Below are 27149 nucleotides of genomic sequence, written 5' to 3'. Positions count from 1 at the left end.
CAGTCTGTGTCCGGGAGCCTTTCCTGGTCCCCACCTGGCCTGATACAGGAACTTCAGATAAACTCCTGGGGTAATGAGTATCAGCGCAGGTAGACACTGCCCTTCCTCAGTATCAGGTCTCAGCCCCCAACCCATGTTCGTTGAATGAATACAAGAATGCCAGGACCAAGTTGAGGTCCTTTGGGAGGTGTCCTCCGCGAATAGCCATTAAAGACTGGCTTTCTGTAGCAGGCACACTTTGCAGCCCAATCCTCAGGACAGCCCCTTCCATGGGCCACCTGTCCATCACAGCACTCCCCAGGGGATTTTCCATCCCTCCCTCCTAGATGAAGCACTGAGGCTCAGACAGGGAGAGAGCCTTGCTTGAGATGACACGGCTGATTAGATTTCCCCATTTCAGTCAATGAGGGGTAGGCTCTCCCTCTCCCCCATAAGCTTAAGCTGTTTCCTCTGCTCCTGTCAGGATGGGAGTGGAGGAGAAAAAGCCAGGAAGGACAGGGGAGGACAAATGTGGACTGGGTGCAGGCCCTCCTCCAGGCTGACTTGCTCCTTTGAAGTGGCTTCAGTGCGTACCTAGGCTGTTGTGTGTAGCAGGACCTGTGCCTGTCTTCAATGGGCAGAACTCTTCCCAGGGTACCCAAGAGCCCAGGCAGACCTCTGGCTGGCAAAGGCAGGCTTCAGGGAGGGCCAGGGAGGACCTTTGGAGGATGAGACAGATAGCTGGACTGGGTTAAAGGCACCGTCTTTCACACAGGCTGTCCTCACCTGTGCATTGAAGTGCCACCTTGCCTTGTGACACAGTAACCAGGGCTGAGGGTCCTGCACTGCCTGTGTAGCCAGAGAAGAAGTCATCAGCTGTGCAGAAGTCTGGGCATAGCATCCTAGATGCACATAGGTCCTGAGACAGGAAACTGGGTGACCAGATGGCCTGTGTGGGGAAGAATGGGGTCACTGCTAGGTAGGGCCGAGTGTGTTTCAATCCTCACCAAGGCATAGCCACTTACCTCAAGGGCACAATGGGATAGGGAAGCCTTTGTTCCCTAATGACAGAGGGTGGGTACCAGACCAGGGCAAGCCTCCGGCTTCTGTCATTTCACACTTGATTCATGAGAATTTTGTAGGAAATAAAGATGCAGGTGGCAGAAAGAAAGTGGCCCACCCTGGTCACAGGGAGCCCAACGTGGGGCACAGGACATGTGATGGGGGGACCCTTGGGGCATCGCAGGCCCTGCAAGCTGTGGCAGGTGCCTGAGAAAGAGAGGTACATCCACAAGCAGGCTCAAGTGAAAATGCTGGAAAGCAGTGGTCCCCTGGGCCACAGGTCCCAACCTCCACCTTCCTTTGTAGATGCTTCCCCATGTCTGAGGTTAACGAAGGTGAGCACAAGAGTTGAAATGAATGCTGACGAACACCATGGCTCAGGAGGGCCAGCTTCAGGTCCCCAGTCCCTGAAACCCCATGCCTGGTGGCCCCTCCTCCACCTGGTCGGGCTGCTCTGGATGGCACTGGCAAAGACCGGGGCTTCTGGCTGGCTCGATCTAAACCCAGTAGCTACCTCGATTCTCCATGCAGGGCTGCTTGTGGAGACCGACTGTAAAGGCCCGGGGAGGAGGGTGCCTGGGGGTGGGGGCGGAAAGCATGGTGTCCTACCGGTCCTGGGTCAGAGGAGCATCAAAGCCAGGGGCCCAGAATCTAAGACAGCTGAGAAAAGGGGCAGAGGTTCATCTCTATTGTCTCCTGCCCCGCCCCACCCCCACCCTAGCCACAAAGCTACCCACCACCTTCCTTGCCTCTTTCCCAGTCCCTTGGGGGGAAGGGGGTTCCCAGATGAGCCTTCTAGAAGAGCTGAAATCGTCGATGTAAATAATTGATGTTAGCTTTTTAAAATTAAATTTTAATACATTCTTATTAATTCCAGACAAATGCCCCGGCAGGTCATTCACTGTGAGTGATTGAGGAGGCCGAAGACAGATGAGGGATGGCCCCTGCCTTTGGGTGAAAGAGGCCTTTAAGAATGGCGTCCAGACCGAACAAGCAATGTCAGCTTGAGGGCCCAGCTTCTTGTAGATCTAGGGCCCGATGTCTGGAAGGAGCTTCCGCCCTGGGCCGGGGGCAGGTGGCTTTCTTTAAGGTGGACCCCAGACTTGGGGTGGAAGTGTACCCCCAGATAAACCCCTGGAGAGCCCGCTGCTCTCCTTGGCGCTCCTCCCTGGTGGTAGAATCCCCATCGGCCACCAAGTGAGTGGGGAGCCATTAGATGAGCACTTGGACTGGGGGGGTTGGTTTCATCCTGGCTGGCTCTGACCCTGCCAGTGGACGGCTCCTCCCACCCTGCGCTGGCTCGAGGAGGCCAAGACTGTTGGGTGCTGGGTGTCCTGGGGAGATCCGGGGCTCCTGCGTGGAAACTCACAGCTAGCCAGGGGAAGGCTGGAGAAACCGGACTTCTGTGCCATAGGACCCAGGCATGCCCTCTCCGTGTTTATTGAGTGCCTGCTATGTGCTGGGACCCAATGCAGGAGATGAAAGCTGTGATGGGGACTCAAAAAGGTGGGCCTGGGGCAGAGGGGCGCTGGGGGTCGTGCTGGTATGCGCCAAACTCTAACTAGAGAACTCTAGTCCTGAAGGAAGATTCGTAGGAGGGGGTCTGGGCTCGTGCTTTTTGTAAACTTTTATTAAAGTGTGCGGGGAGGGAAGCCCACCGGGCGCCCCAGGGGTCCTTTCCCTAACCCAGCCCCTCTGCAGCCCGCCAGAGCTGGAGGGCTGCAGAGCGCCTGGCCGAGCTCCTCCCGCCTTCCCTCCTCCAGATTTCAGGAGAGGAAACTGAGGCTGGGGGAGCACCAGGGAGGCCTTCTCGGGCGCCGGGGAAGTTGCTGGCCGAGCCTAGCCGCGGCTCCGAGGCCGGGCTGCGCCCTCGCTCGGCGGGGCGGTGGGGGAGGCGGCGTGGGGCCCGGACCGAGCGGAGCGCGCTCCCGGCGGACGCGGCGCGGCGCCCAGCGCGAGGGTCCGGGATGGGCAGCGATCAGTCTTCCCAGGTCTGTGGCGTCGTCCCAGGGTTCAGACTCCAGCACTGCCTTTCGCGGGAGGGCGGGGGCAGCCCCGGGGCGGCCTCGGCCGGGCGCTGGAGAGCCCGTTGCGCGCAGGAAGTACGATCCCGCTCGGGCCGCTCACCGTCCCCAGGGTTCGCCGGAACCCGCAGGGTTAACAGGGGCTAGTGGGTCCCGGGCGCGAGGAGAGGCCGTCCGACCCCGGAGGGTCTCCACGCAGCACGCGGGCGGGTCTGCGCCAGCGGCCCGGAGCCCCGCCAGAGAACCGGACGCGCCGGGGTTAATCCCACGGGCCCAGGAGGGGGGGCAGGCCCCGAACCCCAGATCGGAGGGCAGAAGGGTCCTGAGCAGAAGCAAGAGTGCCTCGCTTCCGATGCCGTTCCCCTCGAGCTGCGTGAGCGCCGGCCGGGTGCGTGGTTCCAACACTCTCCAGCGACTCGGCGCTCCTGCGCTGCCGGGCTCGGGAGGGACAGAGGGAGGGAACGGGGCAGCAGGGGTTAACGGCGGGCCGGGGAGCGGCGGGGGCCGCAGCCGCCCAAGAGTCGACGGGCACGGCGGGGGCCCCTTCACTAGCGAGGCTGCTAGCCGCCCGGGCCGCTGCACCTCGCGTCCCCGACCGGTCTCCGGCTTGGCCCGGGGGGCGTAACTCGGCGGCGGCCCGGGCGGGCTCACCTGTTACACAGCCGCGGCCCGACGCGCCCACTGAGGCACGGGGGTGCGGGTTGGGGCGCGCACGGGGCTGCCCACGAAAAGGGCCAGTGGGGCGCCCTGCTGCGCGCTGACCCTCTCCTTTGCTCTCCGCAGGCCTCTGCCGCAGACATGGAGAAACTCAGGTGAGTGCCGCGGGCGGGCCGGGGGTGAGGGGGAGAGCCGGCCAGAGGGCGCGGCGGGGCTCGGTGGGCGCGGGGTGGGCGCGGGTGGCGGAACGGGATGCGCGGCTGGGCGCGGGGCAGCGCGCGGGACTCGGGGCGGCCACGACAGGGGCGTCATCCCCGGCCGGTCCCCAAGGCCCTCGCGCGCTTGCCCCCTGGGACCCCGGGACCCCGGCGTCGCGTCCCCGCCGTTGCGCCGACAGTTGTCGGGGCCGGGGTAGCGAAGTTTGCGCCGATGGCGGCGGGCGGGGATAGAGCCCGCGCGGCTTCCCAGGCCCCGCGTCTTGGAGCCATTTTGGGGGAACCCCGCGGCCGCGGCCCGAAGCGCCCCCAAGGCCTTCCCGCGCACCCTAACATAGAATGGGGGCCCGGGTTCCGAGGGGCCCCGGCGCGCGGCAAGCCAGGGACCAGCCCATTTGAATATTCGCGGCTTTGGCCGCCTTCGCCCTTTTCTTCGGACAACCCCCCTCCCCCCCCACAGTGTTTTCCTCCCGAGCCTGGGCCCAGGCTGTGTGTGGTCACTAGGCCCAGTCCTCCGGTTCTGGGTTCGGGGCCATCGCCCCTGGTCTGGATGGTCTCCTGGCCCCCTTGTCCAAGACCAAAATTGTCAATATGGAAATAACTGGGTAGCAGGCCACCAGTCCCTGAGGGGTAGGCCTGGCCGAGCTCAGGCCTGGCCCAAGGTGGGGCCTGGATCCAGGGGAGGGGCTGGGCCTTCCCATCTGACCTTCAATTCTGATGATGAGTGGTCTCAGATACCCAGGTATCTGGAGACAAGAGCAGAGGACCACAGGCCTGGCACCAGCATACCCTGAGCTGGGAGGGGTCCAGCCTCTTGGGACCTCAGAACAGAACCTGAAGTCAGTGGGCCAAGGCCCACCTTGCATGGTCCAGGCCCGAATGGAAGCATCCAGGCCTAGAACGCCATTGTTCTAACTATGGTCATAGCAATGACCTCAGGCCCTCCCCAGGCCAGGACCCTCCCTGGGGCCCCTCCCCTGGCTGGTTTTCATCATCACCCCCACACTGAGGGAGGGGACACTATCCAGCCCAACTGGGACTGGAGAAAAATTCAGAGGTTTCCGGAAAACAGATAGACTCCCTACTTAATTCTCTCCCTCCCTCCCTATGCTCAGCCAAGGGCCTTGGGTGTTGTGTGTGTGTCAAGCCTGGGGCCTGGTCAACCTGACTGGGGACATAGGTAGGTAGATGTCCTGTCCTCAGCTGAAAGGGGAGGGCTGGGAGCAGTGGTTAGGGCCTGGGCCCTGGGACTGAGTTGGATCACATGACCTTCCAGATTTGGTGAGGTCTAGAAGAGGGGACTCGGTATACCTCTTGGAATTGGAGTGTGAAGGGTCCCCTCCCCCCGCAGAGTTGGGGAGGGGCTCATTCTTGTCAGCTGCTGTCCTTCTAGCATTATGCTTCCCCAGCTCCCTCCAGAACATTCCTTCCCTGGTGGTATGGTTACTGAGGGCCACAGTGAGTTTCTGACTGGAGATGAGGGTTGGGCCTGAGGAACCAGAGGTAAGGGAATCCAGTCACATGACTCCTTCAGGGTGTCACAGGATTTGGGGTCTCACAGATCTAGCTTCTAGACAAGTCCTCCTCTTCTGGGTTTGAGCTTCCTCAGCTGCAGGATGAAATGCCCCTACCAAGGGATGTGAGGGAAGGGGAAAACAAGGGTCTAGTCTGGGGTCAAGAGCACATCGGAGGCCCGGGTAGACTGTCTCCAGAGAGGGGACAGTCCACTAGTCCCAGGCAAGAGGAAAGGTATTTGTGCTTGAGTGAAAGGGTCTTGGGTATCCAGACAGAAGGTGATATGAGCTGGGGTTTGCCTCCTGGGGCAGAGAATGTGGGTTCTCAATGCCACAGCCTGGGACATTGGAACTAGAGTTCTGGGAGGTCCAGCCTTGGTCCCTCCCACTGCTCCCCTAACCCCCTCACTCACCCCTCCCGCCTCAAGCTTGAGCCTGGGTGGCTAACTTGAAGGATGATTTCGATGGCAGCCTTTTGTGAGCAGAATTGTGACAGACTCTCCCTCTCCTCGCCCCTCCGCCCAACTCTCACTCCACATTGTGGTTCCCCTATGGAGCCTTCAGCAAATTACTGCCTTTCCCATGGTCCTCCCTGCTGGTACAGCCTTTTCCTATTCCGCTATACAGTAAACTTTGAGGTTCTAATGACCCTCTACGCTGGGGTTCTTACCCAATCTGTGCACCAAGCCCTGTCCAGGATGCTGAGACCCAGCCCAGCCATTCAAAGCAAGCACTCAGGACAGAAAACTGAGGTCTGCCCAGGATGCTCCAGGCTAGGGACATTAGCTTCCTGAGGTATTGGGAAATGACTCTTAAGGATGCCTGAACCGAGGCTCAGGATCACAGGATAGGCAGGATACTCTACAAGAGCACAAAGACCTCTGGGCTCAGAAAGCATTATGGGACAGAGGAGGAACGGGGAGTGGAGGTCAGGGGACTGTCCCAGACATCCAGAATGAGGTTCTTCTCCTCCCCAGTGCCACACGCGGGCACCCTGAGAACAAGACTTGGCTCTGACCTCTCTCCTGCTAGCCCCAGTGCCTGGCAGACACTTGCACACAGTAGGACTCCTGGGGGGGGCACTGGCACATAGTGGGTGCACAGCCACACTTACTGATGGTCTGGCCTCATGGCTGCAGCCCAACCTCTCCCTGCTCAGGTACTCCACCTCCAGTTGTCTATGAAACTCAGACGCTGCAACACTGGGTCATCTCTGTATCTCGGCTGCCTGATGGGTGGTGGCCATGAGCCTCTCTCTGCTACCCTGTTAGGCAGCCCCCCCCCACTCTCTGAGCTGCAGCTTTGCCTCTGTGCTGAGGTGTAGGGAGTGCTTGGCAAGCCCAAAGATCCCCTCACTGATGACCACGCCTTCTGCCAAAGCCAGTCAGTCCTTAAAGCAGTGGAACATGATAGTCTCCAGAGAAGCAACACAGAACCAGTGATCACACATGTCTAACATGTACAGCAAGCCTGAGGACCAAGTGCACACTGCCACCCAACCCAGATCTCCGAGACCCTTCCCCCAAACACAGCCCCAACCTCAGAGTCACCGAGACCCTGGCTTTTTGTATCTTCAGCAGTTCCAACTGTGTTTCACTTGAATCCCCACCTGCCCTGCCCCCTTGGGGCTGGTTGGCTGTGGGTGGGGGCTGCCTCAGTGATTGGCCATCCCACTGAGCCACAAGCATTCCTGAGAGGTTGGGTCACGGTAGGCAAAGCTACTGTGGACATCCATGGACAAGTGTCCTGTGTGCGGCAGGGCACACATGATCATAGACCCAGAGGCACCCACCCGGTGCCACTGCCCAGGTCCTTGGCAACTTCCCTCCTCAGGTAGACATGGGGTCTCTCCTAGCTGGATTCCTGTCATTTGATATCCGTCTTGGGTGGCATCTCCAGGCACTTCCCCGAGGGATCCAGTGTGGCTGTGGATTGTGAGTATCTATACAGCCAGTTCCAGCAGGTCAGCGCCTTCTGTCACCACTTCCGCTCACTGTGGTCCTTGGGTGGACAGGACTTCACACCTTTGACACTGTTGCGTCTCAAGCTAGGGTGTTGGGTTGGCACTCGGGGCCTCAAGTGCCAGCAGGCACTCCACCTTTGAACAGAGCCCAGCTTGCTCCTACTCTCTGTTTGAAGTCTTTTGTGTGTTGCTAATGGATTTTCAGGATCCCAGCACGGCCGGCTGACTTCTTCTTCTTGAACTTGGTCCTGGTGTCCGGAGGTTGGTTTTATTTTCACAGGGACATCTGCTCACGCATTTGACCCATGCTTTCAACTTCTCACCTTAATGCTTTCACGGAGCCTTGGGTGGGCCAGGCTGTCCTCCAACGCTGGGATGGGGGTGGGGTGGGGGAGGGGCACACAGGAGGCTGGCTCCAGAGAAACAAGTGATTGTCAGGTAGCCTCACTCCCGTGTCAGCGTCCCCCTGGGGGCCACATGTGCTTTTCCTGAAACCAAGACTGAGGATGTAACCAAGACTCCAGACCCCTGCTCCGCAGGCCGGCCTCGGGTGTAGCCCCCAGCAGCCCACCTGCCCCGCCCCCCACATATGTCCCCACTCACTGGCTCCAACCTGCCCTCCCTCTCCTGCCTTGAAGGTCTGGCCTCAGCCCTCTGACTTGTCACTTGTACTCTAGTTTGCTCATTGGTCACAGGCTCAACACATTTATTAAGCACCACTGTTTACCAAGGATATTGTAATCAAGGAATATATAGAAGAAAATGCCCTAACCCGTTAGAGCAGATAGAAACCTTCCTAAATAAATAAAATTTACAGTTACATGTGCTTTGGGGACAGAAATGGGCTCATTGGTCACAGGCTCAACATATTTATTAAGCACCACTGTTTACCAAGGATATTATAATCAAGGAATATATAGAAGAAAATGCCCTAACCTGTTAGAGCAAATAGAAACCTTCCTAAATAAATAAAATTTACAGTTACATGTGCTTTGGGGACAGAAATGGGCTCATTGGTCACAGGCTCAACATATTTATTAAGCACCACTGTTTACCAAGGATATTATAATCAAGGAATATATAGAAGAAAATGCCCTAACCTGTTAGAGCAAATAGAAACCTTCCTAAATAAATAAAATTTACAGTTACATGTGCTTTGGGGACAGAAATGGGCTCATTGATCACAGGCTCAACACATTTATTAAGCACCACTGTTTACAAGGATATTGTAATCAAGGAATATAGAAGAAAATGCCCTAACCCGTTAGAGCAGATAGAAACCTTCCTAAATAAATAAAATTTACACTTAAATGTGCTTTGGGGACAGAAATGGGCTCATTGATCACAGGCTCAACACATTTATTAAGCACCACTGTTTACCAAGGATAGTGTAATCAAGGAATATATAGAAGAAAACGCCCTAACCTGTTAGAGCAGACAGAAACCTTCCTAAATAAATAAAATTTACAGTTACATGTGCTTTGGGGACAGAAATGGGAGGGTGACCAGCATGTGGGGGGGGCAGTTTTGCAAGCCTGGGAAGGTAGGCGAAGAACAAACCGGGAGAGAGGCCTGAGCTCCAGGCAAGAAGGAGATAACCACTGCAGGGTCCTGGTAAACTCTACATGGACTAGGGTCTGGAGGTGGAGCAGAAGGTGGGTTCTGAGGACAGAGGGGGCTCACTGAGCCAGATCTGCTGACAAATGTGGCATGACAGGTGGTAGACTTGAACTGCTGACAGAGAGATGGATGGCCCAGCAGCTGAGAGCATTTGTTCTTACAAAGGACCCAGGTTTGATTCCCAGCACATACAGACCAACTTGAAACTGTCCTCAAGTCCAATTCTAGGGAATCCAACACCCTCTTCTGACCTCCAGAGGTACCAGGCACACATCATGCACAGACATGCAACTAAAGTACTCATATACATAAAATAAGTCTTTAAAAAAACAATTAAAAAGAGAAAGAAAACAGCCACAAGAATGGGACCTTGGGACTTTCTGAGCTGCATAGGGTGGGGTTGGGGGGTGTCTGCTTCGTACACGCCCTGCAGTGGTCCAGGTAACCCACATCCCTAGCCAGGGCACCATGTGTCAGGAGGCCTCATGACCCTGGGGCAGAGTTGGAAGGAGGCTCAGGGGGCCTCTTAAGGGACATCATGGTGGTCACAAGTAGCCCATGGGCTTTGTTTCAGATAGGGAAACTAAGGCACCTCCAAGCCAGCTTCCTTCCTCACGAGTTGCCTCCTCCCAGATGCTAGCACTAAGTACACTGCCGGCACTCTGGAGACAGCCTGTGAGAGCATACATGCACGTGTCCAGAGGGGCAGACCTGTGGGGGTGAGGAGGAAGGGACACCGTGCAAGCTGGGTGTCTGAAGACCTAAGTGTTGATGGCTCTGGGCAGGGACTGTCCACCCTGCTCAACAGCCTATGTCCCTGACCATCCCAGACCTTGATGGTTTTATGACCACAGAGCGGAAAAGCAGGCCTCCTACAGCTGCCCTGATAGTGAGTGTCCCTGTGGTTGTTGATAGTGGCGAGGGGCCTGAAGATTTGTCCTCAAGCCAGCTTGGTGCCCAGTTGGCAGTAAAGCCCCCTGACCTGGGTTCTGAGGGGTATAGTGCCCAGGGGACAAGGGATAGCGAGGCCATCTGTCCACTGTCCTCTCCTGCATACTGACCCTGTCTTAGGGTGGAAGACAGTCTTGGGGAGGGGGGCAGGGATGAGAGTGCCAGGCAGGAGAGTTGGAGCCCCCCCATAAGGCTGAGTCCTGCAGATGCTCCCTGGGTCCTCGTAGCCCCTCTGCTTAGCCTCTCCCAGGTTCCTGTTTCTATTCTACCCCCCACTGCGATGCCCCCAACACAGCAAGGGCTGACAGCTCTCCGATAAGGAGCACCCCTGGAGGCTGTGCCTTCCCCTGACTGATCCCACACCACTTCCAGACCCCAGTTCCATATATCCTGTCCCAGGATGGACCTCCCTCCTACCCTTGTCCCCAACCCAAGCACAGCTTGGTGACCTCCCCTATCCAGGGTAACTGCTTCAAAACTAGGTCCAGAGCCTGTGGGGGAAGGGGAGTTGAGGAGCATAGGAAGGAAAGGGCCAATGGGAGGATGGGGGATTTCCAGGATTTTTCAGACATGGGAGAGGCTATCTACGAAGGGATTCCATGTGACGTACAGACAGGTGAGGCAGAAGGATGGAGACACCTAGACTTAGAAGCACTGGGGACCATGGCAGCCCGAGATATCTGCTACTGGGGATCATTGTGAGCGTGTGCACCCAGGGAAGGAGAGTGGCTGATCGGAAGCAGACATGAGGAGCAACCTCAAAGGATGCTGGGAAAGGGTAGGCAGCCGGATACCAGGTGAGGGACAGGAGGGGAACGACGACGGGCAGGCGTTACTCAGTGCTGCAAGCCAGGCGGGGATACAGAGACAGACAGCAGGGACAGAATACATTTCCGGCAGCGGAACGGACAGTGCCTGAAGATCAGGGAAGGTGGTTATTGAAGTGTGAAAAGCAGCTACCCACAGGACTGCTGGAAAGAATGATCTAGAAGGAGGGGCTCACCAATTCAGGAAAGAAGACTGGGATGGAACTGGCAGAAAGCAGGCAGGGCCCAGAGGGTTGTCCCGGGCGCATAGCACAGGTGTCAGGCAGATGTGGGTAGGTGGCACATGGGGGTGACATCTGTGGAGGTTCCCTTGGACGGCTTCCTGTGCTCCGTGCTGTAGGTGGGTGGAAGAAGAAAGAGGTGCTGGGGGTGGGGCAAGACACAAGGAAGATGGTGGCACCCCAGGTCAGCCCATCTTCAGGAGCTGAGTCCCGGTGGGGACCTCCTGTCCTTGGGGTGGGGGGTGAGGGCATCAAAAAAGCCTGGGGGAGGAGTTGTCGGAACAAAGAAAGGAGTGGCTCTACTGGGGGCAGGGGCCATACCCAGCCCTCTGGTTCTATAGCTGCCCTCGATATCTATCTCCACCAATCCCAAGGGCTCTCTAGGGCACAGCTCCCGGCACATGGTTCTCTTGAGAGAGGACGGCAGGGCTGCAGCTGCCTGATACGATGAGCTACTGCTGTAGCTCCTGATTCCTGACCGAGGGTCCTTGTCAACCTGAACTGCATAACCATGGAAGCTGGAGATAGAACCAGGGCGGATGCCCAGTGTGTGGAGACCTGTGATGCCTAGGGGCAACCCCCTTCCACACAACCCCTTGCTGTGGCCACAGAGCTACAAGTGACTGTCCCATCCCTAACACGCACCAATATGAAGGCACATGGGCATGCACGGGCGCACCCCCTTTCCGGGGGAGGGGGCTGTTGGTTTTGTGACACCTCAGTGACCATGACGGCAGCACAGTGGGGCTCCCATTAGCACCTGGCCTCTCCACTGGGGGCCAGGAGTTGGGGACAGCACAGCACAGAGCTGAGCTCAGCCAAATCCTGCGACCTAGGACAGGTCTGACCTTACCCACTCCGTACCTGTTTCCTCAGCTGGAAAGTGGGGGGTGGGGAAGGGAGCTCTGAGGAGATGGTGGGGAGGATGGATGGGGCTCCCGAGCAGGCTTGAGTGTCCAGTCATCCACCGTCCGTGGCTCACCTGTCCTTGAGGGAGGGGGGGGAAGCCACGTGTACGAATCGTGGAGCCATCTAGTGGTGACTATGGCACAATGGACTCTGAAGATATGCAGACTTGTCAGTACCGACATAATGCAGCACAGGTCAGCCCCCCCAGCCCCCCGGGGTGCTAAGGGTAGGTTGCTATGGCTATTCCGTGGGGTTGTGGTGACCCAGAGCCACCACAGGGAGGCTGGGGCAGTCCTTTGAGGTTTATCGATGTTTCTACCACCTGGGCATATGATACCCAGGGAGCTAGCTTGAGGCTCAGAGAGGACAGGTTAGGTAATCTGGGGAATTCTAGGCTACTTGACAACATGAACACAGCCCTGGGGACATACCTGGCCCTGCTCCTTCACTGTCAGATGCTGATACCTGAGATAGGTGCAGTGGGCAGGTGACCAGGCAGATCATCGAAACTCTCCACTCTGTAATAAGAATAAGAATACCCCAGGCCCTGAGGAGACAGGAAAGCCACTGGGCTCCAAGGCAAACACAGGCGGAGGCAGTGGTGGGGTGGCCTGAGAGCATCTGGACATTTAGGCTGGGTACAGTGGCCAGGGCAGGGTGTGGTCCGCTTAGCCATCCAATTGCCAGAAGAGCTTGGAGCTAGGAGGCCAGGGTGGTGTAGAAGACCCCTACACTCTTGCCTTCAAAGGTAGATAGGCCAGCGACTTGACCCTCCTGGGGAGCAGTTTTTACCCTCTCCAACTGGGCTTTCAGGTGGGGAAGAGTTAACCTGGGGCAGGCAGAGCAAGATCCTAGCAGAGGGGGACATGGGAACAAAGTCACCAAGATGAGAAGTGCTTGCAGCCTGTGAAGAATGACAAGCAATTTGGCGTTGTTGGAGCATGACTGCTGGGCCGGGCTGAACCATGCTAGAGAGAAGAAAGGCTGAACACACAGGCTTTCTGCAGGGCCCCACAAAACAGAGCTAGAGCAACCCCTGGCCTTCAACTGATCCTCTACCCGTGACCAACAGCCCAGCCCCAGCCCAGCCCCATGTGGACCAGAAGACAAACATGGGAATGGGTCCCCTGAAGGACAGGTGGCCCAGCACGCTGAGAAGACCCCTAGGGGCAGGAGAGGCTTTAAGCTGAGCATCCCAAGAAAGGGGAAGGAGGGTGGACATCCAGGGGTGGGGTAGCGTGGCTGGTGGGAGGGAGGGCAATGACTGGTGAGTCTTAGGAAGGAACTCGGAGGAAAGGCCCAGCTAGTTCAGGAGGCTTCAGCTAAGGGGTAGGGTCCGCAGATGGGGCTGCAACCTTTCTTGCCTGGGCACACTGGAGTGGGCACAGGTGGCCTCGGGCTCCACAGGTGTCTGTGGCTGTGTGCACCTCAGATAAGTATCGATGGCCTCTGCTTCTCTGCTTCTGCATGAGGAGGCTCTGGTCTACACCTGCTGTTTCTTCAGCGTCCTGAGCTTTCTCTACCCTCAAGGACCCTTGCTGGTCCCCAGGGTCCCTCTGAGCTGCTTTGTCAGACATTTCTCAGGAGAGGAAGACAGACAGGTGTCAACAGATTCCTTCCCCTAGGAATGAGGATTACTTCCAAGCCTAGGAGGAAGTGAGCCCCAGGACATGCTGGGAAGCAGCACACGACAAGGCCCCACCCTGTCTCTTCCTGTGAGGCACCAGGCATCACCTTCTCTTCTACATCCTGGTGGTTTGGTCCCAGTGCAGTCAGCCTTGAGGATCGGGCTAGGGCAGCCTCTGGCCCTGCTACAGGTCAGCCCACTTCCTCCTATCTCCTCTCCTGAACAGGGTGCCAAGAGAGGAATAGGCTGGTCCACATCTCAGTCCTGAGACTTAGCTGGTGACATTGGGACTGTGGCATAAGATCTTTGGAGGCTTTCTTGGGTCTGAGAGAATGTTCCCTGTATCGAACGCTACACGGACAGTTTCCATGGGGTGTCCGGCTCAGGACAAAAGCAGATATTCAGTGGTGCTTAACAAATGCCCTGCAAGTGACCGGAATCTGACCATGTGTCCTCTCTTAGCCCAGATACATTCAACCTTCTCTGGGCCTCAGTTTCCCTTAGGTCCCAGTCTTCATCCAGTGCTGAGATACCCAAGCTTCTGAGGTCCCTGCAGAGGGGCTGTTGACTGGAGACTTGTTGGCAGGGGCTGCGAGGAGGACACCGTAGCCACTGGTGTTGACTTTTGGCCAAGCCAGGAAGGCAGACAGACGGCCCAGCCTACTTCAACATCTGCTACCATATGAAGGGCTAAGGACCCCTGACCCCCGACCCCTGGAGCCGTCAACCCATCACTCGATGCCTATGGGAACTTTTCTCTAGTGACAAAATTTGATCCTAAGAAAAGTTTTTCTTCAGATTTTTCATCTATAGAAAAGATGACAGACCCAGAAAAGTATTCATTTTTTTTTAATTCCCCGGCATTCCACTGCCCAGGCATAACAAATGAACGTTTCTTTTCTTCTGTGATAGTCTGCTCAGTGAGCCTTTTAAACAGGATTACACAGCTCTCCGCACGTCTGCCTTGTCCTGAAGCCTTTTTTGAAAACCCAGTTTCTGGGCCAGCCAGGAGTTTCTGTGGGTGAAACTGGCCCACCTCGGTGGCTGCTTGACTGAACCTCAGCCCTAAGCTTGTTTTCCATGTGTCCCTTCAAATCCATGTGTCAGGCCTGACCAGGCAGGTTCCAGGCAGACCATGGCCCTGTGACGGCCACACATGTGTGGCACTATCCTCCAGTGGGCCCCGGGCCAGATCAGAACTGAGCCAGACCTGTGTCCTCTCCTGTACCCTCCCACTGTCCAGCTAGACTCCAACACGGGCATGCAGGGCTGGGGTAGATGAACAAGGTCCCAGCAGAAGATAAAGAGACATCTATCATCTGCAGACCCCAAAGCCTGAAGGACAGTCATGTAGCTCTCTCTGTATCAGCCACTGTGGCCTCCCTGCAGAGAGGAGCTGCCTGCCCCTTTCATCAGGAAGTCATGCACATCAGGAACAGAGTCTGCCAGAAACCCAGCCCCAATTCAGGACAGGTGATTGACAGATCTAGAGCAGGTGGGAGGGGAGACTCTCTCCCTACAACATACCTGAGGCTAAGATAGAGGGCACAGGGCTGTGGATAGGAAGAGAACCCCCAAATTAACCAGCGGGTAGCCAAGGAACCCTACCCCAGCCGGACTTAATGTCCCCAATGAGCTCAGAGCCTTTGGAACCACCAGTGGGGCCATCAGATGCACAGCCGCCCCTCAGTAATCCTGCCCTCTTGTCTCTCGGCCTCAGCCCGGGGCTATGGCCCCATGCTGCACCCCCACGTATTCTGAGCAGCTCTGTCCTCTTCACCCACAGGCTGCACAGCCCCTGGGTGCCCTTGTGCCTCGGGCAGCCCCGAGTCCTGCAGGGTCGCCTGGCCAGGTCCTTACCCTCGCTCTGGGACAGGTAACACACCTGTTGTCTCGCCTTGTACACCCCCCCACTCCTTGGTGTCTCTTTGTCTGTCCCAGGACTTGTGTCCTGTGTCTGCGTCCAGCTCCCCAGGACAGATGGGCTCAGAAGAAGGCTCTTGGCTCACAATACCTTGTCCCTACAGCCCAGCTCCTGTCTTTGGGCTCCTGTGAGTGGCAGAGAGGCCTTCTAGAGGGAAAGCCGTTCCTTCGGGCCCCTATTGAAGCATTGGGGTCAAGACTCTAATGCCTGCTCAAGGTCTTCCAGAGAGTAAAGAGGCGCAACAATGTAGCAGCCCTTCCCTCACCTGGATACTGACCAAAAGGAAGCCAGCATCATCACTCCTGGATGGTGAGGCTCTGGCTGGCTGCTCCTGGGTCCTCAGCCTTCTTCCCCTGAACCTATATTAATGGGCTCTTTCAATGGTTCCCCTTCATAATTTGATAGCCTTCTGTAAACTGAAATACCCCCCCAAAAAACAAAGAAGAGGCCTATGTTGGGACCAGGAAGCCCTGACCCAGCCACTACTCCTGTCCAGCCAAATCCTTGCCTGTTAGGAGCACAGGAGCCTACGACTTAAGCTAGTTTCCCGGTGGTCTTGCAACCCCACTCCCACACAGTGACACCTCCCACCCCATCCTGCTGTGTCAGGTCTTGTACCCAGCACAGGTACCGGTGACAGCTGTGCCCCCTATACATGGAAAGGGCATTCTGCATTACAGAGTGGAAACTGAGGCCCTGGGAGAGACCCAGTTAGTCCGTGGGGGAATCAGACATTGGATGGAGATGGTGGCAATACCCAAGTAACCACCAGGGTCCTTTCTGTCCGGGAGCTTCTGACCCCAGGGTATGTGAGGGAGGGACAAGGAGGAGTTGCCATGGCCCTCTCTAGGTTTCAGGGTTCAGAGGGCAGACTGGAAGCAATGGGACACACACTGGTGGGTGGAGTCCAAGAAGACGCTGAGGGAAATAGCAGGCCTGGCCAGACAGAGGCCTACAGGTAGGGACATGTCAGATGCAAGGGAGAAGACACTGTGGGGATGCCACCAGCAACGACTGAGGATGTGTCTGGGTCAGGGGTCTAGGTGATGTAACCACTGGAGCAAGCAGGCTGGAGGAGGCCTAGCAGCTTTGTCTGCTGGTCAACAACTGTCCTGGATGGGTAGATGGCTACAGTGGCTGGAAGGAAGGGCTGGTGGACCAGTGAGTCACCCCATGTCTAGAAGGCCACTAGGTTCGCAGGGTAAAACTAAGGCTCTGTGGAGCAATGCTTCTCGGTGGGTCCCAGCTCTGCACCTTCTGCACCATGGAGTCTACTCCTGTTGGTTGGTTCTTAAAGCAGGGGAAAGAAAGGGCGGGGGGCAGGGTCCAAACTGAGTAAAGATGGATGGCTGTTGGCAGGTGGGGAAGGCTGCCGCACAGGCCTTAGGAAGGGTCAAGGTCAAAGGCAAGGGCCTGACTTGCAGTTACAGCCTCCGAAGAGCTTGACCTGGAGGCTGGCAGAGTGCAGAGAGTCAGGCTGAGGGGGCCACCCCAGCAGATGGACAGTGCCCTCGCCTATTCCCAAGGGCACAGTCTCTTTCCGTAGTCTGTGACCTACAGTCAGGAGCCCCTGCAAGGAAACCCCAACCTCTGGGGCTACTGCCCATGACAACTCTGCTTTGGATGAAGTGGGGGTGCTCCCACAAAGGAGGGAAGGCCTGAGCGGCTGCCTGGAGTGGGTTGGTGCAGCCAGGCGGGCTTCCTGGAGGAGAACAGCTTCGGGACAGCTGGGCAGGGTGGCAGAACACCTACCTACCTGGCAGCTGGGCCTGTGTGGGCAGCAGTGCCTTGCCTCTGGGTTTCCTTTGCTACTTGGGATTCTCTTTTGGAGGATTGACTCTTGGGAGGACCCGCCTCCTTCCCTTAGGCCTGGGCGGGAATCCAGGCTTAATATGGTGGCTGGGAGTGTGTCTGCGACACGTGCAGCTTACTCACAGGGCTGAGGACACCTCGGGTGGGCAGCCTGCACACCCTCCACGCCCCTCACTGGATTTTGAGTCAGGGAGGTCCCACAGCACATCTGGGCAGAGGTGTGGCTTCTGGTACCCGCCACCTCCTACCTCCCGCCCTCTGCCTTACAGCAAGTCTACTAGAAGTTACCACCCTCTTGGGTGTTGGGTCTCCCAGTGTGCAGAGTCCTGATCCCAGAGGTGACATGTGTGCTGGCGCAGCCGCCATAGGGGGATGGGGAGGTTGGGGGTTATGCCCGAGTGCACACATGCAAGTGTCTGAGTTCACACATGCAAGTGTCTGAGTGCACACATGCAAGCCTGAGTGCCCATAGCATGCCTGGCTGGCCAGTGTGGCCTCGGTTTTCCCATGCTCAGTGCCACAGCCTGGTCAGCTGCCTGGTGTCTTGCAGTGCGCTGCAGGAACAGAAGGGCGAGCTGCGCAAGCGCCTGTCCTACACCACGCACAAGTTGGAGAAGCTGGAGACGGAGTTTGACTCCACCCGCCACTATCTGGAGATTGAGCTGAGGCGCGCACAGGAGGAGCTGGACAAGGTCACCGAGAAACTGCGCAGGTGAGGATAGGGCCATGATGGAAAGGGGGGTGTGGTCAGGGGAAGGAGATGGATCATTCCAGTCCCACCTCTGGATCGCTCCTTCCTGCAGAGCCAAGAGCAGAGCGGCCCACCTAGGGCTTGAACCTGGGGCCACTGATACTAGTGGCAGGCTCCTTTAACTCCCTCTTCAAGACCTGGCTCCTCACGCCCTCGTACATGCTCTGCTCTGGCTTTGGACAAGCCAGCAGCAGCACAGAAGGGTCCGCTTCCAGTCCCCTCTGGGCACAAGTCTCCTGAGATGAATCTGAATGTAGGAGCTTCATCCTTGAGTGGCTTGGGGACCCAGGACACATTGAGAGGACAGTTCTTAACATATTTCCCTTCTGTGCGTTTCTTTTCCTAAGCCCTATTGTGGGCATCCCCGGCTTAGGAATACAAAGGCGACACAGACTGCTGGAGGTCGAATTTGTTTAAAATATTTAGAGTAGCAGCTGGCGCTGTCCTGAGGGCATTTCGTCCCTCATCGAGTGGCCCCATTCTTCTGGGCTTCTGAATGTCACCATCAAGCTGTGCAGAAGCCAAGCTTGGACTGTGCAGCCAGACCTTTGTTAAAGTCCCAGCTCTACAACTTAACTGTATTAAGCATCTTTTTGTGTCCCTTTCCCATCAGCAAGGCAGAAATAATACTGCCAAGGTCGTCTAGAGGACACACAGGCCACCATACCCAGTTCCCCAGCCACCAGCAATAGATGTCCACAGCTCATGGCTCTGTCTCTTCCTGCTTTCCCAAGTGGAACCACACTTGCTCACTGGCACTCATCGCAGGGTACATGGGTCTCCTTCACATGTGCAACTGACCCATAAACCACCCTGCCAGCATCTGAGACGTGGCTATGCCTTCCTGTGTCCTCTCCAAGGAGCCCTGCTGTGGGTGTGCAGAACAACAAGGCTTCGGCCATGGCCTAGGGGAAAACCCTGACAGAATTAGGTTTGATCAGATCTTAAGTGCAGGCACTGAATCAGGTAGAGCTGGTGGGGTGAGCTTAGGTGCCTGGCAGCCATGTTAAGGGCACGATGGCAGTGAGGTTGCTGGGGTGGCAGGAAGGCCAGGCCTTACAAGCCACGACCGTGTTGCTTCCTGCTGTAGGATTCAGAGCAACTACATGGCACTCCAGAGGATCAACCAAGAGCTGGAAGACAAGCTGTACCGGATGGTGAGGCTCCAGCACTTCTTCTCACTGTTGAGGCTTGCTCTCCTAAGTGGGAGGTCCCCTCAGGATAACAATGAGGTGGGGTCCAGGGCGGCTGAGCCTGTGCGGTCAGTGCAGAGAACAGCCATGGGGTTCTGGTACCCTCTTATATTAGAATGAGGAGGCTCCCCCTCGGTTTTGTCTCGCGTTGGGTGCTCGGTGCCTGCCTGTGCAGGGCAGGCAGGGGCCATGCTGAGCGACATTCTCCAACTCAGTGGGTGAGACGGACAGGGCAAGCCATCCCCCACCCCCCACCTCAAAGCTGGACATCAGGAGTAGGCGGCTGAGGCTCAGTGGAATCCACTGGCTTAGGCCGGCCCAGCTGGTCAGTAGTGGGATGGGATTAAACCAGGGGCAGTCTGCAGTCTTAGCTCTTGCACCATTCGCCTTCTGCGCACCTTGCCATCAGCAGCCTTGACCCAACAGCTGGGCTGTGGCACTAACCACGCAGCACTCCTTCCCCATTGCCCAGGGCCAGCACTATGAGGAAGAGAAGCGTGCCATGAGCCACGAGATTGTCGCCCTCAACAGCCACCTGCTGGAGGCTAAGGTGACCATTGACAAGCTGTCAGAAGACAACGTGAGTGCCGTGGGCATTTGGCGCCTGGAGGGATGTGGCTGGCAGGTGTTTTCAGGGGCTTCCCAGGGGAAGCCGTGGCAGGCAGGACCTTTCTGATTCAAAGGGACTCCAGCCTGGCTCCGGAGAAGGGTGTGGGCAGGGCAGTGAGGACTTGGAGCCATGTTCGTGATCACTGGGAAAGGACAGAGCTCTGATGGAAGGGCAGATGGGATTCAGTAGGTCTCTATCCCACACAAGATCCTAGACCACTCAGGACTTTTAGCTTCAGCCAGCCCCAGTATCATACCACAGCTGTGTAGATATCCAGAGGGCCCCGTGAGATGGCCGCCACCCTGCCACTGTCCCCTGTGGGCTGACCGTGGACACACTATGCTCCTTACTGCAAGATTATATGAGGTTCTGAGATTAGTCTGGCTGACACAGTCTGAGGAAAGAAAAAATGCTGCCCTTCTGAAGTTTAAGTCTGTCTGGGGAAAGCGCAGAGTTCATTGAACAGCCAGCAGTCTGGGCGGTGTGCTAGAAGTGCGAAGTTGCCTAAGTGTGACAGCTGTGGTTTCTGTTAGTCTCACTGGTGTATCGATTAGGATTTGGAGACTTGACACTCAGTGACCTGGTGGCCTGGGCCCTTCCTGGGACAGGGAGGTCCCAAGCAGAAGACAACTCAAGCAAGGGAGGGGCCCAGCTCTGGCGTTCAGTGACTTTCCAAGGTGGCGTCCCCTACTCATCGTGGCTGACCTGGGCTGGCTGTGCAGTGCTCACAGGCTGCTGGTTCCCATGATAGCTGCTGTGGGGTCTTATGCGGGCCGACTTGTAACTCTGCTCCCAGGAAGTTCAGGGAGGAGTTGAGGGGCTGGGAGACCCAGTGTCCCTCCCTCAGGCAGGCCCGGTGCGAAGGTGGGTCGGCAGAGGGCTGCTTAGGACAGTGGTCCAGGCTGAGTGGAGCTGAGGCAGTAGTCCTGAGCTCTTTTGTAGGTGCGTCCTAGGCCAGCTGCAGTTTCCGGAGAGCAGGAAGGGACAACAGGCACATGCAACAGAGATTTATTTCCAAAGGGGAAGCACCCCTCATTCCTACTGTTTGCATCTGTTTTCAGCTCAGGAGGCTGAGCAGGGTCCCACTTGCACCTGGGATCACATGCCTGCCCTGACCCCAGCCCCGAGGCCAGGCAACACCTTGAAGTGTTGAGCCACAAATGGGAGACTAAGATAGGAGGGCTGGGGTTCATCCATGTCCTTGATTTGTGCCCAGCACTCCCACTGAGTCATCTTTGGAGGGAGTCCAGGAGCTGCAGGAAGAAGAACCCCAGACCTGGTAGACCAACCTGCTAACTTCTGGGAGCTCAGAGCTGATGGGGGCCCACCTGCTGCTTCCTCAGCCCGTGGAGGGCCTGGTGTTGACTGGGCACCCTCCACACACCAGCAGGTCGAAGCAGTGACAGTGTGGAGCCCAGGCAGGGACCAGCCTCTGCTCTCCCCTCCCATTGCCCTGCTGGCTCTGGGCGCTAGCCAGGGCGTCTGCGCCAAACGCCGTCTCTTGTCTTCCAGGAGCTCTATAGGAAGGACTGCAATCTAGCGGCCCAGCTGCTGCAGTGCAGCCAGACCTACGGCAGGGTCCATAAGGTGTCCGAGGTAACGTGGCCCCGCCCCACAGCCAGGCCCGCCCCGTCCCAGGACCACCCGGCTCCTTTTGGGCCACCCCACCCCGAAGCCTCTCCCCACCCTCCAGGAAGAAGCTACCCGGTGAGCCTGAACCCTCGCCCCTCGTGCACCTGGGTCCCGGCTTCCTGATGGTGAACGGTGCCCCCACACCACACTTCCCAGACAGACCCACTCTTGGGCCGCACACACCTGTTTCATTTGAGGGCTGCCCCTCGTCTGTACCTCACACAGCCACCAAGGGGTCACAATTAGGGACAAGACACAGACATCAAGGACAGGGGCTCTGTTGAAGGCACAGTGAGCTGCAGGAAAGCCAAGTCAGCACTAGGCTGCCTGGTACCAAACTGAATTAGACAGAGCCCATGCTGGCTGTCTGTGACCATTTCAGTCAGACGTCTCTCTCACCACACGTACACAAGGAATCTCCTACATAGACCCCTTTCCATGACCTCTTTCCCTAGGCCTGGCCAAACCTACGACACTCACAAAATAGATCAAACAGTAGCGGGACACCCTCTACCTGCCACAGGCACTCTGTGGAAACCCTTGGCCTAGCACTGACCAATCTTTGTTGCATCTGTTTTCTGAGTCTGTCTTGTTCAGCAGTGCATGAGGGAGGGGGCCCAAGTCACCCCTCACTAGGCAGGACCCAGAAAGGGTGCTGGACTGGATACTAGGTTCTCTAGACTGACCACCACCTACCTCTGTTGGGCCCATTGGAGTAGGGCGGGTGGGAAACAATGATGGGGAGCCCCAGGTGCTGAGGACATCTTTGTCCTTGGGGGTTGTTTGTCCCCGCTGGTGTGAGGTGAGACACCTGGGGCGGCCTGTCGTCTGTCTGTCTGTCCGTCTTTCTCTGTCTGCGATGTTGGTGTGGCCGTGGCCTCGGGGCCAGGGGTGAGCCTCTTTGCTATGACCTGTCCCCATTCTCCTCTCCTCCTCACGCCCGTTCCAGCTGCCCTCGGACTTCCAGCAGCGTGTGAGCCTGCATATGGAGAAGCATGGCTGCAGCCTGCCGTCCCCACTGTGCCATCCGTCCTACGCCGACAGCGTGCCCACCTGCGTCATCGCCAAGGTGCTGGAGAAGCCCGACCCTGGCAGCCTGTCCTCGCGCATGTCGGATGCCTCGGCCCGCGACCTGGCCTACCGCGACGGAGTGGAGAACCCGGGCCCGCGACCCCCGTACAAGGGAGACATCTACTGCAGCGACACGGCTCTCTACTGCCCTGACGAGCGAGATCACGACCGGCGGCCCAGCGTGGACACGCCGGTGACCGACGTGGGCTTCCTGCGTGCGCAGAATTCCACCGACAGCCTGGCGGAAGAGGAGGAGGCCGAGGCGGCGGCCTTCCCGGAGGCCTACCGTCGCGAGGCCTTCCAGGGCTACGCGGCCTCGCTGCCCACGTCCAGCTCCTACTCCAGCTTCAGCGCCACGTCCGAGGAGAAGGAGCACGCGCAGGCCAGCACGCTGACCGCCTCGCAGCAGGCCATCTACCTGAACAGCCGCGAAGAGCTCTTCAGCCGCAAGCCGCCCTCCGCCACCTACGGCAGCAGCCCTCGCTACGCCAAGGCCGCGGCCACCCTGGGCTCCCCGCTCGAGGCCCAGGTAGCCCCAGGCTTCGCTCGGACTGTGTCTCCGTACCCGGCCGAGCCCTACCGCTATCCGGCCTCCCAGCAGGCTCTCATGCCTCCCAACCTGTGGAGCCTGCGGGCCAAGCCGAGCGGTAACCGGCTTGCCGCCCGGGAGGACATTCGAGGCCAGTGGCGGCCCCTGAGCGTGGAGGATGTGGGCGCCTACTCTTACCAGGCCGGCGCTGCAGGCCGCGCCGCCTCGCCCTGCAACTTCTCAGAACGTTTCTACGGCGGCGGTGGCGGCGGCGGCAGCCCGGGCAAGAATGCCGAGGGCCGTGCCAGCCCCCTCTATGCCAGCTACAAAGCCGATAGTTTCTCGGAGGGCGATGACCTCTCCCAGGGTCATCTGGCCGAGCCCTGCTTCCTCCGAGCGGGTGGTGATCTGAGCCTCAGCCCCAGCCGTTCAGCTGATCCTCTCCCTGGCTATGCCACCAGTGACGGGGATGGGGATAGGCTCGGGGTGCAGCTGTGTGGGCCTGGCAGTAGCCCGGAGCCCGAGCACGGCTCCCGGGATTCCCTGGAGCCTAGCTCCATGGAGGCCTCTCCCGAAATGCACCCTCCAACCCGCCTCAGCCCCCAGCAGGCCTTCCCAAGGACTGGAGGCTCTGGGCTGAGCCGCAAGGACAGTCTCACTAAGGCCCAGCTCTACGGAACCCTGCTCAACTGACTGCCATCAGCAGGCTGCAGTCAGGGGCTCCCTACCACCCTGCCCCATATAGGGAGTAGCTAACCCCCTCGTCCCAACCCCTGCTAAGGAACTCCAGTTCCAGTTCCAGTTCCTGTTCCAGTTCCCGTTCCTGTTCCAGTTCCAGTTCCAGTTCCCGTTCCCGTTCCTGTTCCTGTTCCAGTTCCTGTTCCAGTTCCAGTTCCCGTTCCAGTTCCCGTTCCTGTTCCAGTTCCCGTTCCAGTTCCTGTTCCAGTTCCAGTTCCTCCTGACCCTGTTACTAACACCCCAGTAGAACCTGAAAAGACCCCCTCTGCCAATCGTCTTGTCCACCCCAGCCTCTGCTGCAAACCCTACCCAGAATATTTCCGCTCTGCACCCTTCCCTGAAGTGAGCATCCCCTGTTTTATAAGTGAAGCTATTTTTTTAGGGAAAAAGAGCGTTTGTTCACGCACTTGCTGCCAACTTCTGGATGGCAGCCTTGGCGTACCCCACACGAAGTTCCTTCATTTCCAGTGAGGGTGCTTGGGGCCTGCCCCAGGGAAGGGGAGGCTGGGGCCCTAGAGGGACCAGTCTCCACAAGTAGGGAGAAGCCAGCAACAAGGGAATTCTGAAGTTCTGAACACTGAGGAGGGGAACCAAAGCCACTTAGGGCGCAGAAAATGTCTTACGCTCGCTCCCGTGTCACAGTGCAGCCAGCACTCCGCCCTGATCCACCCTGAGCTCTTCCGTGGCCCGGCCTGTGGGCCCAAGAGGGGCCAGGGACACCCCCAGAACAGCCGGTGCTCGTTCCTCCCCTCCCCCTCCCAACACCACCCGACTCTACCTCAGACATGAGGCTCCTCCCACCCTTGTGCACCTGTCGTCTGTGATGCATGCCGTCCGTTAGAACTGTATTTCACATTCCTTAATAAAGGACAGCAGTGGAAAGAGCCCAGGCTTGCAGTGTTTCTTTCCCCGCAGCGTTAACCAGTACAGGAAGCAGGGACCTAGTGTCCCTCACTGGTCCCTGTCCAGCAGAGCCCTCAACTCTGCCCTCTGATGGCACTGTCTGTGACTCACCCTGCAGGGGGCTACACAGCTTACCTTCCAGCAAGCCAGTGTCTGCTCCACTGCCAAACAGAGACCGGGTGTGTCCGTGTCCACTCCAGGTGCCAACTTCTGCCATGTGCTCCTTGGTTGGCACAGATGCCCCGGGCCCTCATCCAGTTTTCTGTTCCCCTGAATTTCTGTCAAGCTCACCTCTTACTTCTGCAAAGCCAGCGGCCATTTAAGAGTCCAGGTCTGGCTCTTTAACCACATAAACTCAGTGGGTCTGTGTCTGTGCTTCCTGCTCATGTCACCCTGTTTCTTTCCATGCCTGGTTACCTGACACACGATCATTGTTCAACCCCTGAAAATGCATCGTGTGTTTTTCAACAAATCCTAGGACAGTGGCTCCTTCTTGCAGGAGGGCTCTCTATCTGCTTCCTGTGGACACCCAAGGGTCTTTCCTGTTGAGAGCTTCGCCATCCCAGTTCCGTGCCCTGTAGCTCTGTCTTGGCCTTCAAAGTTAGCAGCCGCCAGAGCGCTGAGGTGCTGCTCAGCAGAACCCCTGGGCTGGGCATCACTGGCTCCACAGTACTTCTTTTCTAGAACAACCTCTGGGTTGGGGTTTCATTATTTCCTTTTGCCCTCTGTGCTAGGGTATTTTCTATCCAGCCCCATGCTGGCCCTGCCCTCAAGAGGCTGGAAAGGAGGGAGACAGATGTAGCGTTAGGCTCAGAGCTTCAAGGATAAAGGGCCTCATAGAATCCAAACCAGGGGGAGTTCTCACTGTTCCAGAGGAGAGAGGAGATGGGGTCAGGAGAGGACCATACTAGCTAGTGAGGGACGAACAGGAGTTTACCAGGTAACTCCAGCAAAGGCCCAGGCAGATGACAGTAGGACATTTTAAAACAGTCAGTGCTCTCTAGTGCCTCTTTGACAGAGAGAACCCTGGAGCCACTAGTTTCAAATGTTCCGTGCCCATACCTGTTGTCATGGGGGACAGTAGCTCCTGGCAGTCCTCACATACACAGATTGCCAGGTGAGCCCTGGTGGGGGCCTCTCATCCACAGACCACCCTCTCTGGAGTCCACTCAGCCTCTGCCTGGTCTACAGCAATGCCCATCCGTGTGCCCAACCCCTACAAACAATCCATACCTGGACCCTAAGACCCCAACGGGGAGTGCATGGCTACACTCCCACTTGTTGGTTATCACCAAAGGTAGGGCTAATTTCCCCTGTATCCAGAGGACTCTAGTCCTTTCCTGGGGTCTTCTAGACAGTTGACAACCTCCTGTATGGAGTCCAGCTGGGTAGGGGGAGTCTAGAGAGCCATCTGGGAGACAGGGATCGAGGACACAGGCTTCAGGGACAGGTGGCCCTAGACTGCTTCTATGCCCTTTGAGGAACCTCCTTAGTTAGACACCATGGGTTGTGGCTACCCTACGGGGGTGGGGGGGACTGCGTGTTAGTACAATGCAGATGGAAGTCACGACCTGACTCGGTGAACAAGCCAGGAATGGGTCCAACCCATGCCAGCATCTCTAGACTCTAGATGAGGCAGCTTTTCTCCCAGGATCCCTCTGATCTGACGTTGCAGACTGCAGATGTGAAGATGGGGTGGGGTGAGTTCGGCCAGGGAGGGTGGGTGGAGGGAGAACCCACACTCCAGGTTCATCTTTCTCCTGCATTCCAAATTTAGCTTTCCTATTTTTAAATTGCAAATGGTGAACTCGAGACACCTCAGCTAGGATCAAAGTCAATCTTTCTGAATGTTCTTTGGAAGAGGCATTTGAAGAAAGCGGGGAGAACACGGGACACACCTGACCTCCTGCCCAGGAAGAGGGCAAATACAGGAGGCGCAGTGCACCAACCCCTACAGGAAGAAGCCAGACCCTAGGGATGGCACCAGGAAGCAACCATAGTGGGACCGCTAGAAGCTGTGACCTTTCCTCTGGACCCGAGTCGTAGCATGGAAGACTCAGATGGTGCCTGTCTGTCCTGGTAGCACCATCAAAGTGACAACTGAAAGAGCTCTTTCCCCACCCTCACTGTCCCAACAGTCCTACTGTGTAGATAAGAAAGCAAAGGCTTCTCACATGAGAAGCCAATCCCACACCATCAGGAGGCAGGCCTGGAGTCTAATCAGGACTCCATGATCCTGTTGTCCCCGGGACATAGCAGAAGAGGGCTGGATACTGAGGTAGACAAGGAACCCCTCACAGCCACCTGCTAGCCCTCCTGGAAAGACCTGGTGACCAGAGCCAATCAGGAGGGGGACAGTGATAGAAGAACCCCCCACCCCACCGGGAAAGGCGGCAACCCTACATGGCAGCCACAGG

General features: G+C 57.4%; 1 protein-coding gene across 26 annotated transcripts in view; it reads left to right on the top strand.

The window, feature by feature from the left end:
- The window catches only part of Begain (brain-enriched guanylate kinase-associated), a 36249-nt gene extending 11535 nt beyond the window's left edge, over positions 1 to 24714 (top strand). The window contains exons 1-10 of one of the 26 annotated variants that reach the window (XM_087554871.1): positions 3379 to 3453; positions 3849 to 3877; positions 7285 to 7385; positions 15356 to 15445; positions 15597 to 15802; positions 17856 to 18017; positions 19147 to 19213; positions 19722 to 19829; positions 21372 to 21455; positions 22441 to 24713. In XM_087554871.1, coding sequence (XP_087410997.1) covers positions 19163 to 19213; positions 19722 to 19829; positions 21372 to 21455; positions 22441 to 23784 — 1587 coding nt within the window. In that variant the 5' untranslated portion in view covers positions 3379 to 3453; positions 3849 to 3877; positions 7285 to 7385; ... (2 more) ...; positions 17856 to 18017; positions 19147 to 19162 and the 3' untranslated portion in view covers positions 23785 to 24713. 26 annotated transcript variants of the gene reach the window in all.
- The last annotated feature ends 2435 nt before the right edge of the window (positions 24715 to 27149 follow it).

This window comes from Rattus norvegicus, chromosome 6 (assembly GCF_021556685.1).
Source record: "Rattus norvegicus strain SHRSP/BbbUtx chromosome 6, alternate assembly SHRSP_T2T, whole genome shotgun sequence".
In the NCBI taxonomy this organism is placed as follows: Eukaryota; Metazoa; Chordata; class Mammalia; order Rodentia; family Muridae; genus Rattus; species Rattus norvegicus.
Note: the sequence above shows the minus strand (reverse complement) of the source record. Positions and strands in the feature narration are given on the sequence as shown.